Source organism: Tribolium madens, unplaced genomic scaffold (assembly GCF_015345945.1).
Source record: "Tribolium madens isolate multiple individuals breed KSU strain unplaced genomic scaffold, Tmad_KSU_1.1 Scaffold_1;HRSCAF=32;Tcas5.2_LG8, whole genome shotgun sequence".
Lineage (NCBI taxonomy): Eukaryota > Metazoa > Arthropoda > Insecta > Coleoptera > Tenebrionidae > Tribolium > Tribolium madens.
In genome coordinates this window covers 1,156,254-1,171,805 of record NW_025400984.1, presented here as the reverse complement: position 1 = coordinate 1,171,805, position 15,552 = coordinate 1,156,254, and the positions used below count along the sequence as shown (strand labels likewise).

Here is a 15,552-nt window from a genome sequence, read left to right as displayed (position 1 = left end):
TTTTGAGAAACTGGCAATGATTTCTTTCTTTACTTTTAGTTATTAAGTAACTTCCGAATTATTTATTTTTATTTAAATTTTATATTGTTTATAATAATTATTTTTATTTTTATGTTATAATTTAATTATTATAATTTTGTTTTTTTTTCTATCAATTTTCTTTTGAGGTTAAGTTAAAGAGCTTCAAGCTAGACTGCGCCTCCGCATCTTGGTATTACTTTTAATTTATTAATAAAGACCTTTATTATTATTATCTTTTTGATCATGCCATTTTACCTTTTGACTTGGTATTTTATTTGATAGACATACGTTTTCGGATCCAAAAATGATTCGATTACAAATTATCTTGATCTCTCGATAAAATGACAAATATTTAAGAATTTTATTATGCATAAAATCTTTGAAAGGCATTATCTAGGAATTAAGATTTTTGTACTTATAACAATGTTGTCGCGGATGTGAAAAATATTCGCAATTATAGACTATAATAACTAAAATAATCTTAGTTAATTTTAAATTATGAGTCACAGGATGTTATGCAGATCGATGCAAAACTTTTAGCTCATTTTGTGTAACCAAATAGATTCTAAGTGACTCCTGTTTTTATCAACTCCTGAAAGGTTTGCATCGACCTCCATATCACCCTGTATAATTATTATTCTTAAAATCCCAATGTTAAATGTTAGCTGTTTACAGAATGCCTTAGTAAGTTGGTTAAGTCTATAATTGACCCTTAAAATATTTTGAATTAAAAAAAAACCTAGTCATAGATATTAAACTGCATGACATAAAATTATTTTCGAATATATGTACAGGTGCCTCAGGAATGAGAATATTAAATTAAAATTGAATATTGAGATTCAAATTTGCTAAAAATTCATTCCGCAATGTTTTTCAGTAAATAAAAATTTTCAGGTTTTTCAAAATTGATCAATATTTAAATGAGTTAGGTAATTCAGATTCAGATACTCACTGAGCACATGAAATGAAGTAATCCAAATAGTTCGTCTCATATCCAGCTGGATCAATATCGGTTTCATCAAACGTTTCTTCATCGTTTTGATAATACCCCCAAATACTCTGGACGACGCATTCCTCCACATCCGTACTGACCTTCCCCACACTCCTCAACGGTGCGAAACAAATCCTCCCCAAGGCGTAATCAGTCTCGGCACCAATCGCCTTGATCCTCTCTTGCAATTTCAAAACCTCTTTCAAAAAGGTCGGATCGAATGCTGGCCCAAACACCACTTCCCCATTCGAAGTGTTATGATGTATCTGCGGCAAATTCACCGCTTTGATTATTACTTGTTCGTTTCTGTAAAACGGCTCAAAATGACTATCGAAATACTCCTTTTCAATGCGACTCCTTGAAGTCGGCGATGCCCACAATTCCACCGGATCGGTGGTCACTTTCAGGTATTTGATACCGTGGCCGAGGCCTACTACGATACAAGCGCCCAAAAACAGCACCAGCCACGGTCTTTCGGCGCACATAGTGCCCCAATATTCGAAAAATCGCTGGAGGAAAGTATCGGTGTTGGCGCCGAGTTTTTCCAAAAACGACGAACCCGATTCGTATTCGCCGGGCATTTTATTAATGGAATGAGTGTCGAGTTCATGGCCAATTTCGGAGGTTACACCTAAAGGAAAATAATAAATCAATAATGGGGTTGAAAGATTGGTGTTTCCAAGTCAACTCGATTAAAGTCAATAACTTATGTAAAAGTTTATGACCCTCTAATTTGAATAAATGTTTGATGAAAAATAAAAGTTATATCGTGTCTCCACGTCCCACGTTCAGCTATAAACTAATATTGATCTTTTTTGTGCGTATTTTATTATCTATTTATGCGTAATTTTATAATGACACTAATTTTAACTAAGAGGGACAAAATTATCGGGTTGATAATAACTGTAAGCCCTTTTTAGTAATGGGGCAACAATAGATTTTACCACTGATCAAAAATTGTGTATTTTTTTAACTTAATGACATTGTTTTTTTTTGTAAAATTCTCACATTTTTTTTCTGTTTATTCGCCTATGTTAAAAAAAAATTATCAATAATTTAAAATTTAAATATTTTTTATGATCAGGCCAGGCAATACATATTTCAGTCAACTTTGCAACCATCATTTTGATTTACAAACATTATTTTGATTTGTTTTTGATTTTTAAACGGGCTGTAAATCTATTGTTTTAAAGTTTTTTTTAATCTAAAGATTAAAGATTTTTATATTTATAGAATCAAAAAATCATTTTCCTTTCATTTTAGTTTTTATAGTATTTTATTATACACTACTTGCATATATAAAATTGTAATTTTTGTGTAATTAGGCAGGTAAGGATAATTTTAATAAATTCACACAAAAAAACATAAATAAAATAATAAAAATAAATATGTATATTGTAAGGTCTTAAATCTGTATTATAATTTTTGTAAGTCATGAAAAGCAAAGTTTAGTAACTTCGAGTTTATTGGTGTAACTAACAAAGGTCACTAAAATTTTCTTCAATAAATTTTGAATAAAATTTACTTTTAGAGTGTAAACTTTATTGATAAAACAAACTTTAATGGAACTGTTTGTAAATAAATAATTAAATTCTTATTTTTACGTTAACTTAACACTGACCACAAGCAATAAATACCGAGTGGTCAAGAGTAATTGTTTGAGTTGGCAATACTGAATTTTAGTTTTAAATAAAACTAGCCTTATATAGAACTTCCGGTTGTTGACGACAGCTTGCCACTCACATTTATCACTGACAATATTGCAAACAACCAAAACACAATACTATTAATTAATTTTGTTATAGTTTTTTTGAAAATTTTACCACCACTTAACTTTGAAAAAGAAAAGTCGGGGCTGTTTGATTCACAAAAATTTGTACTGTCAATATTTGTCAAAGAAAAGTTTTTTTTGTATGTATTAGCATATTACATATTTTGATAAAACAAAAAAATATTTGATTCTATTTTTATAAAAATAATTATGTGCTTTACTATGTAAAAAAAAAACGTTTTAAAAACATTAATGTAATAGGAGTAATTTTTTAACAATAACACTGATTAAAACAGTTTTATTGAGTCGCGATAGGAATCATTTATGCAATTAATTTCCGGGTAAAAAAATTGTAAACAATAAATTAATAAGCTATTGTCACACTCTATTAGCAAAAACTCATAAATAATTAACAGTAATATTAATTCCAGCAAAACAAAACTTGATTAACAAACTATATTAAAAAAAATAAAATAAACAACAATGTGGGGCAAAATGAAAACTGAACCATTTCTGGTTGCATGTTTTGAACAAAATATGGATTTTTCAATCATTGTTTTAGTGTTATTGTTTGTATGCCAAGTTCAAATCAATTTTCCTGTTTTATTTAATCTCACGAACGTTGTACTAAATATCTCCATACTAAAATACTGTGACACAATTTGTATTTGCCGGTTGCAGAAAAAATAATGTGTTCGCCCTAAATTCGAGTTGACAAGGAATTATCATCTTCCTGACTTCCTACAATTCGTTCAAAACTACAGAATCAAAATGTTAATACCCTAAACCCTCTTGCGATTTTGGCCGTCTGTCGCCGTACTGTCACGTAACGTACATTGACAATGGCCTCATGCGCAGAAGCACCACCAAGTTTAAAAATCAAACCTGTTAATTTCATGTCGTTTAGTAAGTGGCTTTGAAAAAAAAATTCTCGACGTTTTAGTTCCTTTAATGATTATTAGAAAAATGGAGGGGGGCACATACTGGATCTTTTAGAGTCCTGAAGGGGGCTATCTTCCTCATCGCTACCAAGCACCAGTCTGGATTGTCTGTCGACGCCCGCCAGTCGTCTACCAACAGCAGCCCGCATGTCTTCTGAACCATGCCCGGTCACCAAACCCACTGCAACCCATGCGACGTCACACACTAGCCAACTACTTTTGCCCTTGGCTTCGAGACACCAAAACCCACCCACAGAAGTGGTTAATTGAAATAGTTAAGGATTTATTCAATTTGCGTTTTTTACACATTCACTATGCCCTCTGCAGTGAATCACTGCAATTTCATTCACATTTTAGTTTTAACTACTGAAGGTTTTCCTCTGTATTTTACAACAGTATTCCTCATACAGATTGTACAAAAAGTATGGAACCAAGTGTCTTTTGTTTAACATATACAGGGTACGCCAGAACTCGCGCCCCAGAGAAAAATTTCAAGTAAGATAAGATACCAGGAACATGAAAAAAATGTTTAAAAAATTTGGACATTTATTTTTTGACATTTTTTATTTAATGATACTGATGATTTTGTATATGTTTTTTTACAATTATTTAGTAAAGGTACAAAAATTTTGCCAATAAAAGTCACAAATAACAGAGTAACAATCTAGGATACAGCTTCCTTGTTTCTTCTTCTAATAGTCTGTAGCAAAAAACTTGGAGAATTATTTTTCCAATAGAAATAAATAGTCAAAGTGCAAAATTTAAACTCTCATAACTCCGAAATTTTTATAGATAGAATTTTTTTAACATTTTTTCCATATTCCCTATATGGCATTTTTCTCTGGGGCGCGAATACTGGCGCACCTTGTATACTTTCTTAAAAAAAAATAATTAATGATAAAATACTATAAAATTGTTTTTGTTTCTCAAGACTTTTTTTCTGTAAATTTTCACAGTAAGTTACCATTTAAAGAAAAAATGGCAGAACTTAATAAATTTTCAAAAATTTCATTCTTAAAAACGATTACATTTTTTACAATACAATTTCACCAATTAATTTTTTCCAAAAGCAAATAAATTAACCAAAAAAAAATCAAATTTTTACCAACTCTACACAATGTTTAAATATTATTAAAGACAGTTCACCCAACTTTTCATTTTTTTTTCTTATCAAAGGTCCCAGTTAGGAATGCGCCGGTCAATAATTCTGGTATAAAAAGGAATAAACATCACTAATAATTTTCATTTTAAAAGTTTACAGATTCCAGAAAGGAACAAAAAATGGTAACAGTTACAAAAATTATCTACAAGAATAGGAATTACAGTAATATTTTTTATTTATAAATACAGATAGTATTATTTATCAAAATCAAATTATTTTCACGAAATTGTGCTGAATTAAGAATTATTGGATAATTGTACTGTAACTAAAAAAATAATCTTGATTATGTAATATAAATGATTTTTTTTAATTATATAAAAAGGACAAAACCGTATCTTTAATTTATCAGACCCTAAACATAAATAAATTATTAGTTGTAGAAAAGATTTCCTTGAAAAAGGAATTTCTTCAAATTAGGTGGAACTTCAGGTTTCCTGGTTGTTGCAAAAAATCATTATATTATATGCAAAACTGCTACAAAATTCTTAATGACTGTCATTAAATGTGATTTTATGTATCAAGAGAAAAAACAACTTTTTAATCACGAGAATGTAGGTAGTGCCAGAGGCGATCGAAGAAAGCCGAAGGCATTTTCATTCTAGGTGATAACGATGTTTACTCCAAAGATATATACGTATGCAAAACAAATTTTATTCCCAACGTATTAATTAATGCGATCATAAGAAAATGTTAAAGTTGTCACATAATGTCAAATAAATTTTCATAATATTTAATTCATTCAGTGCAATTTTAAAAGTAAAAATCTGTATCAAGGAGTTTATCTCAAAAAATACTCAAAGATTTAATTCCAGTTTATTTTAAGAGTAAATATTGGTGTTTCTTTTTTATTTTATCCCAGAGGGAATAAAGCCTCACTTTATTTCATGTTGAAATAAAAAGTAATGAAAGTTTGCTTCACCATGTCTCTAAAATTCCCGTTTCATTTCTTCCAAAAATTGACAAACATGTTACATATTGTAATTTACATAATATCTAATTAGTGTAATTTAATTATACTAAAAAAAGGAAATAATTTTAAAATTATATAATACAATGCATGATTATACATTAAGGTCGTATCCAATACAGTAAACATATTACCAACAATTCAAATAAACTGGTGTTTGTCACGTTGTTTCTATAAAATAATGTTGCAATGTGTTTACCAAATAATTTTATGTATTTAAGAGCAACACGAAAGATAATTAACAAAAAATTAAAAAAAAATCGAATCTGAGAAGTATCTGTTTAAAAACACATTCGAATAAATGAATATTCGAATAGAGGCGCTACCATCAAAAATCCTGTTATTAAAAGGCATTAAACGCAACTTCAATAAACCCTTTACGTAAAAACATCGAAATATGTGAACCCTGTTAAAAACACAACTTTGAAAGTGAGGTGGGGGTTAGTGACTTAAAAGTCAAGTAAAAATTAATCCCAACTGTGTAACACAGCCATAAAATATATACAAAAAAATGTGTCCAAATGTTTGACTATGACTTGTAACATTTCGATTAACATCAACCAAATTTAGATAACAATTTTACGACTAGATTAAACAGCAATAAATTTTCATTCAAGTCATTTGAGAGAATATTAAAGCGCAATTTCAAATATTTGAACACATAATTTACCATTTAAGAAAAAAAAAAAACGATTAAAATAAACAGAAATGAAAGATTATTAGCGGAATGTCACAAACTTCAATTATTCACATATAAAAAATGACAAATGCAATTTCCTATTGAGATAACAATAATTGAAATTTGATGACATATTATAATATTTGTCCTTCCTTAGCACAAAAAGGTAAAACCTTTTTTAAAAACAAGTTAGTAAAATAACGAAACGAACACAAAAAATCATGCAAAAATAAAATCATCACAGCCCTCGAACATTTAAAAATTTAGCTACCTTGACAATCCTCGGCCAAATCTACACCGGGTGCTCTATTACTTTTATTAAAATGATAACCTGCAAACAGAGACACGATGGGCTTGTGACAGCATGCAAAAAATCCCAAGTACAAAAACGAAACCCAATGTGTGTGGTTCACACAAATGATTTTTTTTCTTACCGATTTCTGCTCTAGATGGACAGACAAAAACGACCAGGAGGAACATGAGTGTGCCAACGCAGAAAACAATCACCATTAGGAAGAAGTAACCGTCGAAACCGGCGATTGTAAAGGGTTGGGGTGCGGGCGGTTGCGGCGGAGGAACCGGACAACTTTCTTCGCAGTCTACGCAACTGCATGCTGCTGTTTTAGACTGAAAATAAAAAAAATAAACATCAAAATTCATAACTAGAACTTATATTTTTGACTAAAGTTGCAGTGACTTGAAATGACGAAGTACTGAAATCTATCCAAACGCTTTAAAAATTGAAATATTTTCTAATAAAATAAGTCAATCTTCGTTTGTCTTTTCAGTTAAAATTAAGTAATTATTCTGTATTTTGAAGTCTTTGTTGTGTTATAGATTAAGTAGAAAATGTGGGCATTTTTTTACTTTATGTTTTATTCGTCTGTAATCTTAAAAATTCTTCAAAGTTCTCAGACAACGCAGTCTATCACAAAGTCGTAAATTTATCATTTTATTCGTAAAACTTGTTTCCAAGAACCGATTTAATGCCTATTTTTAAGAATCATATGATATATTTGACATTACCATGACAAATACTTAACCTTTACTCGAAAATTATGACAAATCCGACTTACATACAAAAATAGTGTCTAAATCAAAATTTGAATTTTAGAAGTGTCCACAGTAACACACTGTACTTACCAGTATATTTTGACTTCAATGGTACGTGTTTATGGAACTCAATTCTTTTGTCTATAAGTTTTTCTGTGTCACTAATATAATTTCAAAGTCATTCATTTCGATCAGAAATTTAATTGTAATTGTTTTCTGAAATAAAATTCGTTTGTTAATAATTTAATCAAGAATGTTTTATGTTATTTATCTGTTCAAAAACGTTTTTTTTTTAATTTTAAGTACCTATTAATACATTTAAAAAATAGTGAGTAAAAGTAATAGTTTACGTGGCGAAGATGAACGTTCAGCTGAGCCACATAAACTTACTTTTACTCCAAATAACATAATATACTATTTTATACTCAAAAGTATTCAGAGCGAGAGTAAGAACACTATAATTAGCAAGTAAATGAACAAAATAATCAGGACGCTTTGCAATATAATAACAAACAACGCATCAGTTTCTGAATTTGTGTTGAGATTTTCGAAATTGTTTATTTACCTAGTGCATGACTAGTGTAGTTTGTAGTGCAAAATGTTGAATGCTGATATTCTACAATGTACCTCTCCAGAAAATGCTGAAGCGACAAAAGTAAATGTCATAATAAAAGTAAAAACGTAGCGAAAAAACAGTTTCTACTCCATGCCTGAAAGGTAAAATCTTTACTTATGTCATTTAGTCATAAAAGGGTCACTTTAGTGACGTTTGCTGAAATTTGGAATATCTGAACAATTATGTGAAGAATTTCTTTTATTCTTATAATCGTTAATATAATTTGATAAAAAAGTAACATTTTTTTTAACTATGTAGTTAATATCCCTTAAATACTTTATCAGGCAGTTTTCAATAAAAAAAATGTTCTAACTCAAAATTTTAGATAACCACTCAAAATTAAAATTAGTCCATACATTGGTCCTTATTATCTTTGGAACACATTGCATTATTGTAATTTATAATGTCCACATTCCCGATACAGTAAGTATAAAAATTATTCAGTAACAAATCGATTAATTTCTAAATTTTAATATTTCATCAGTCATCTTTTATTCAAAACGGAAATGAAATAAAAACTAAGTTATGTAAACATAGTAAATGTATGGATGGCAACAAAAATTCTTAAATTTAAACAGACATCAAGCTTTTGGAGTGACAGCAAGTTAATATTAAAAATTTTAATATGAAAACAGGAAATTTGTTTTTTTAAATGTTATTTAGTGTTCTGATTTTATTTTTTGGAGGTTGACGTAGTTGTTTTACATTTAGTGAACAAACCTACAAAACAAAATGACCAGTTTTGGATTTTCTAAAACTCCTTCGTAAGCATGTTATTACTTGTAAAAACAAAGTAGGTAATGTACCGAAAAAAATATTTATTATAAATAATTAGGCCAGATTTTAATTAGTACGTGAACGGGTAGTTAGTACGTGTTTTTCAAATTCTCAATTAAATGTTGTATTGCGTTACACACATAATTATCAAAATTAGAACAAAATAAACTATTAACTTTTATAAGGAAACAAAACAAAATTTCGTCACCCTAATAATCAAACCTCATAACTCTACTTTTGGTCAAATATGAGATTTTGGTGTCATCTGTTAAAAAAATACTGTACACCATGATTAAACCAGGTAACTTACATGATGTTACTTTAATAATTTTACCAAAAAAAAACGTCCTTTAGGTCTATAACGCAATAAAATATCTCTGGTAACTCCTCCACGTTGTGAGAATACAGGATGCGCCAGAACTCGCAACCCAGAGAAAATTTTCAAGTAAGGTAAGATAACAAGAACATGAAAAAAATGTTTAAAAAATTCTGTCAAAAATTTTTGACATTTATTTTTTGACATTTGACATTTTTTTATGTCTATTTAATGATACTGATGATCTTACGTTTTTTTACAATTATTTAGTAAAGGCAAAAATTTTGCTAATAAAAGCCACAAATAACATTGAACAGAATTACAATTTAGGAAAAAAACTTGGAAAATTATTATTCCAACAAAAATAAATAAAATCAAAGTGCAAAATTTAAAGCCTCATAACTTCGAAATTTTTATAGATAAATTTTTTTAACATTTTTTCCATGTTCCTGGTATCTTACCTTATATGGCATTTTTTTCTGGGGCGCGAGTTCTGACGCAGCCTGTATAGTACACTGATACTCATAACTTCTTGTTTTCCCCATAACACCTAAAAACTTATTCTATGTCGATCTAGTATGGTGGACAAGTGCTTCAAGTTAATCTATAAATTCATCTGAATTGGGGTATAAAATTAGACTTCGTATCTTCTATTTATTTACCTTTAGTTCTAAAAAAACTCAAAATAAAATTACAAAAAAAAACAAAAAACAAATTACTGAGACTCATATTCATTATTTGGATAAGTGTAACTACGAAAATTTTTAACGATTATCTTATTTGATTTTTGAATGTTTTCTGTAGTAATTTTGGAATTACGAGGTTTGATAATTAAGGTGACGATATGTCTCGTACACAAGTGGGTACTCAAAAACACCTGTATACACTTTTGCTCTTCGAATGCCTATTGAAAAGTAACAATTTTTACGCTTTTATAAATCATTTGTGTCATCAACAACACATTGCTTAATTTTTATCTCATTCTAAGGAATTATATTCCAAATGAAACACCTGTATTAGTTAGGAAATGTCAGTGACATCACTTTACTGATAATGTATTAACGAAAATCAATTATTTCTTCTAACCTGTATCGTTGACAAGATAATAGGAAAGCTTAATATTTTCTTCAAAAGCAAAAACTACTAAAATTTTGGATAAATAAAAAACATCTTGCTAGTTTTCAATTTTTGTATATAATTATGTATATTAAATAATATTCTTTCGGATTGAATGGCCTACATTTCGCACCGAAAGCGTAATTTAATGATAAGTTCTTATAAACTTTTAACAAACTCTGATCCAATTTTATACGAAAGTTTTAGGTGCTTCGTTTGTATTTATTTAACAAAGCGAAACTGGAGCAAAACAGCAATATAACTTTTTACTACGTAAGCTTCTCCCAAAATTAAAAAAATAAAAGCATTGTTCATAAAAAAGAAAAGAAATATATCGTAAATGAAAACGGGAACCAGAATAAAATAATAGGTTTTTCTTTTTAAATGATTTATATATAACTGGTGTTAATTATTATTATTAATTATGGTCAAGCCAATTAAATCGAAAATAAGTATTACTCGTTTTTGAGATTTTTATTTATTTTAGTTGAACAACTTAAAATTTTGTACCTTGTCCATTTTTTTCTACATCGACAAAGTTACAATTTTGTCATTGAAAACAAGTTCCTTACACGAGATCACACATTGCTTTATTTTATAAGAAAACTCTTAAACATCACACATTGCTTTATTTTTATTGACTTAAAAATGTCATTCGTTGAAAAATTACTCATATCTTTTATCATTTCCACGTAATCCGATAAAAACAGAAATTTTTGTGGCCGGTCATTCCACCCTAAGTATATAAATGAAAAATCGTGAAAACTAGCAATAAATCACTCAAAATGAGTTTTTTCCTCCCTCATAAAACTTTTAAACCACTATTGATCTGAGTGAGCTTTATCTTAATGCCAAGGTGTGTACAGGGTGAGTCATTAGTGAGGCGTCGAAAGTACAAAAACATTTATTGTTTTGTTTTATAGTTGATAAAGATGTGTCGATTCTAATTAGTAATTATGTACGAGTACGAGTATTTTCAAATGAACTTTTTTCTTGTCGAAGCAGATATTTTTTTATGTATTCTTGTTTGCCTTGCATGCTATATCATAATTTTGTTATCTCGATTGCGGCCTCGATTTTTTTCAAAATTTAAAAAATATGTACCTCCACCAATTCTCTTTTAATTAATTATTCACTTTGTACACTAATAGAACTTAGTGTAAATTATAAAATAAACAGTGGGTTTGTTTTTTAAAATCACGCCACATTTAACTCATCTCTATATTCGTGTTGTAGCAAAAACAGATCAAAGCATCAACAACAAAAAAATAATAATAGACGCAGCATACAAAAGCCGTAATTCGCAATTCAAGTTTTTCTCAGAAGCAGTTGTGTATTTCTGTAACTGTTTCTTTACTGATTCAACCCGACAAGTATTACATACATTAGATGTATTCAAATTCAAAACTTTTCAATAATTACAGTCGCGTGCAAAATTTTTTTTGTCGTCAATGTCACTAAAAAATTATTGTTTTATCTCAATGCAATTTATCCTTCAGGCGATCACTTCAGAAAATAAGCTTTGTTGAATATTTTATCACATCAGAAACCATCTCTTTGTTGAGTAATTGAGTAGTTGAGTTTTAGCTTCAACCAGCAAAGTAACTCTTTCGGGCCTTGACATACAAATAACTATTGTGATAGATTTTTCTCTCTCAAAAAGCCAAAAATAGTTTAAACGTCAATTGCCTTTATATTATTGGTGGTATTATGCTACGAATTTCAAATTATACAAGAAAAGTTTTTAAAAAATGACACTGACGACCAAAATACGTATATTGCAAGCCACTGTATGTGCATCGATTTTGTACATATTAACCGTTTTTTTTTTTTTTAATAAACAATTGTCAGTGTCAAAATCCTGTATAAAAGTAGTTCATATCGCTTTAAAAGGGAAAATTGAGAAATTAGATCTACATTACGTACCCGGATTTAGGTTGAGCAATACACCTAGTTCATAAGTTTCTTCAATTAAAGCCATACAACGAAAATTCTTTCTGATTTTTACACTGACAATTGTTTATTAAATGGAACAGACTATAACATTTGTACATACTTAGATATAAAAAACAGCATAAAATCAAATCATCATTTATCTAATTGCATTAATTTTTAAGGTCAACATCAATTAATCATTAGTGAATAACGTCCCCGAAAACGAACCGTGAATCCATCAAGGTCGTTTCATTTACTTCAGTATGACTGAAGTTAACATTATTCAATCTATTAATGCAATATGTGTTAATTTATTTATTGCATTCAACAGATACCTCATTGAATTTGCAAAATAAAATCGATATGAAATATTAATGGCGATTCTGAAGCGGCAATTTGTTTTCCAGGTGTTACAATTATATTAACATAAACATAAAAGAAATTTTATTTTTCCTCAAATCAAATTAACTTGATTTATTGTAACCAATGATATTAACTTATTATCACATGAGTGGAGTGTATTTTCTATAAATAAACGATGACATAAAACTGTATTCAGAAAAATCCAAAAATGTAAATGAAGCTTTTGCATTCGAATGAACTCAAAACCGGAAAAAATTTAACATTGAAAATCAGCTTACACGAATAAACATTTATTATTTTAATTAGAAACGCACCGGGATCAATTTCTAATATTTAATTAAGGATAAGCAAAAAATCACGACTTTCAATAATTTTTCTTTTAAAGGTAATATCTATTTCAAAACTATAAAAACACATAAACCACTAAGATACATAAGTTGGTTCAAACAGAAAAACTCTAGATATAGTATTGCACATGTGGCAAGATTATTTGGCAGATTTTTTGACATTTTATTTTGATAACTTCAAAATAGCAAGCGAGTTATGAGTTATCAGAAAACTCAAAATTTGTGAGGAATTTCAAAAATTTCGTTCCTAAAAAAACGATCACATTGTTTGAACCAAACCAAATAATGCTTGGTTTCATACTTTTTGCTTAACCTGTTTTTTCTGACAATTTTAACATAATTAATTTTAGAAAAATGTTTCCATTTCAGAAAATTCCTCACAAGTAAATTTCCTCAGCAAAAATGTCTCGGAATGATAAAACTTTAATTAATAGTTTTTACACCAACAAAAAGTCAAAAATAATTCGCCCATGCAAATTTATTTACTTAACCTTCCGACTTTATTACATCGACTACGCAAATCCTAAACCCATAACTTTTGTCTCATAATTAATTTTAGCAACACATAAACAATCCCCAAAAATACAACTTACATCAATCGCCTTATTACACGGCGTAATTTTCGGATTCAAAGGCTCATATTTGACTCCGTCCTTATCCACCGGTCCCGTACTATTCAGATAATTAATCTGGAATGGCACAAAAGGATTCGCATCTCCTGCAGTTCCCATGAAATTAAACCATCTCATCGCTGAACATTTACTCGCCCCCCAATTCCCACACATCAGATCTAAGGCCAATTGTCCACTCGAGGGAACACTGACTTGCTTGCAAGACTTGTAGGTCCCTTCCAAGTACTCATTCGTAATGTATAAATCTACAGCAGTGATGTATTCCAATCCTTTCGTATTATTTTTGATTTCTACGACTTTCATATAGTTTGTTTGGTCTTTTCCGCAGGTGAAATCGCACAAATGCCCTGCCAGATTCATCATACACGAAGGACACCTCTTGAGGAAATTGGCGGCGAGTTGGACACTGGAAGCGAATGTGGCGATTTGGGAGGCATCACAACAAGTGTTTATAGTTTGACTAGAGTCGGAAACTAGATGTGGACACCATTTTGAGAGGGTCTCGAGGGCCGTGGTGTCGTTGAGGAGTTTTGGAGGGCCGTCGTAAGGGCAGTATTGCTTCAAGCCTGTCGGTGAGGTATTGCACTCGCCGTACCAAACGCAATGGGCTTGAGTGTCTTTCCTACTTGTGGATGCGTTGTTTTCAGCACCGGAAATCTACAAAATAATGAAAGATTTGTTTTTAAGGTGTTGTTGATGCGTCACGACGGAGGAATGTAAGATGATACTGTTTACTAGTGGCTATTTACAGCAGACAGTGTAATTAATTGTATAGTCTGTTTACAGTGGTTTAGTTGATGATCGTACCCAGTGGCAGTTTTACGTTTTTACTAGATACTTACTTGGGTCAAGTAACTTGTGATTACGAACTTTGATTCAATTATGTTTCATAAAACTGGAACTGATTGTCGGTATATACGGAACAAATGTTAGTAATGACTTAATGAGTAATAAAAATCAGCAAAAGGGTTCAAACTGATACTTAAGTTCGAAATAAAATTAATTACGATAGGAATAATGTGTGGATATTAGTATACAAGCTGATCATTTATAATAACAACCCTGATCGATTTTTAGACGCAACCCAAAACACATTCCCACAGATAACTTGGCTTTTGTTACGTTTAAAAAATTTAGATTATTAAAAAATCAAAGTAATTGTTGATTTGTCTTTAGTTAAATTTGACAGTGTAAAAAATTCCACTTTATTTCCCATTGAATTCAAAATGTACTAAAACGACGAAAAAACTGACATGATCTTGATAAGTGGCGAATGCTACAAAAACGCTGTGGCTGAATTTGTACCGTCTCTTATTTATAAAAATTGTCAAAGCTATCATAGATATCTATGTTTATATCTTTAAAAAGAATCAAACAGAACATCAATTAATGCATGGTATCTGAGAATGTATTTTGGGTTGCGTCTGAAAATCGGTTAGGATCTTTATTATATAGGCTGTATTATAAAAGACGCCTCAAGCCTCCATTATTTTCAAAGTTATGACAATACTTCTTAGAACAAAGTTGAATATTTTTTGTCATCTATCGTTTGCGATATATGCTAAATTAATGCTGTTTTCTGTTTCACCGGAAGTGACATCAACTTTAATTTTTTAAATGGAACACCTGTATATTTTACCACTTTTGGATTCTTTGTTTAATTGCCTTTTAAAAGGTTTTAGTACCATATGCCTGAAACCGTGAGATATTCTCCAAATAATGTATTTATTAAAGTAGGCGGTGGAAAACAATAACATCAAGTAATGTTGCCAAATATTATTAATTTGTATTTTCTCTTACTGTTTTAATACTTTTTGGTGTTAATCAGGGATGATAATGTGTTAACAGACATGATTCAAGTATAT

General features: G+C 29.7%; 1 protein-coding gene across 3 annotated transcripts in view; it reads right to left on the bottom strand.

Moving 5' to 3' along the window:
- LOC123004454 (NPC intracellular cholesterol transporter 1) overlaps positions 1-15,552 on the bottom strand; it is a 32,890-nt gene that overhangs the window by 10,393 nt on the left and 6,945 nt on the right. For 2 of the 3 annotated variants that reach the window (XM_044397741.1, XM_044397740.1), the window contains exons 2-5: positions 13,649-14,344; positions 6,967-7,159; positions 3,768-3,905; positions 974-1,643 (exon numbers count right to left, since the gene is read on the bottom strand). In XM_044397741.1, coding sequence (XP_044253676.1) covers positions 974-1,643; positions 3,768-3,905; positions 6,967-7,159; positions 13,649-14,344 — 1,697 coding nt within the window. The remainder of the gene's footprint in view (positions 1-973; positions 1,644-3,767; positions 3,906-6,966; positions 7,160-13,648; positions 14,345-15,552) is intronic. The other variant, XM_044397742.1, reaches the window with a different exon arrangement.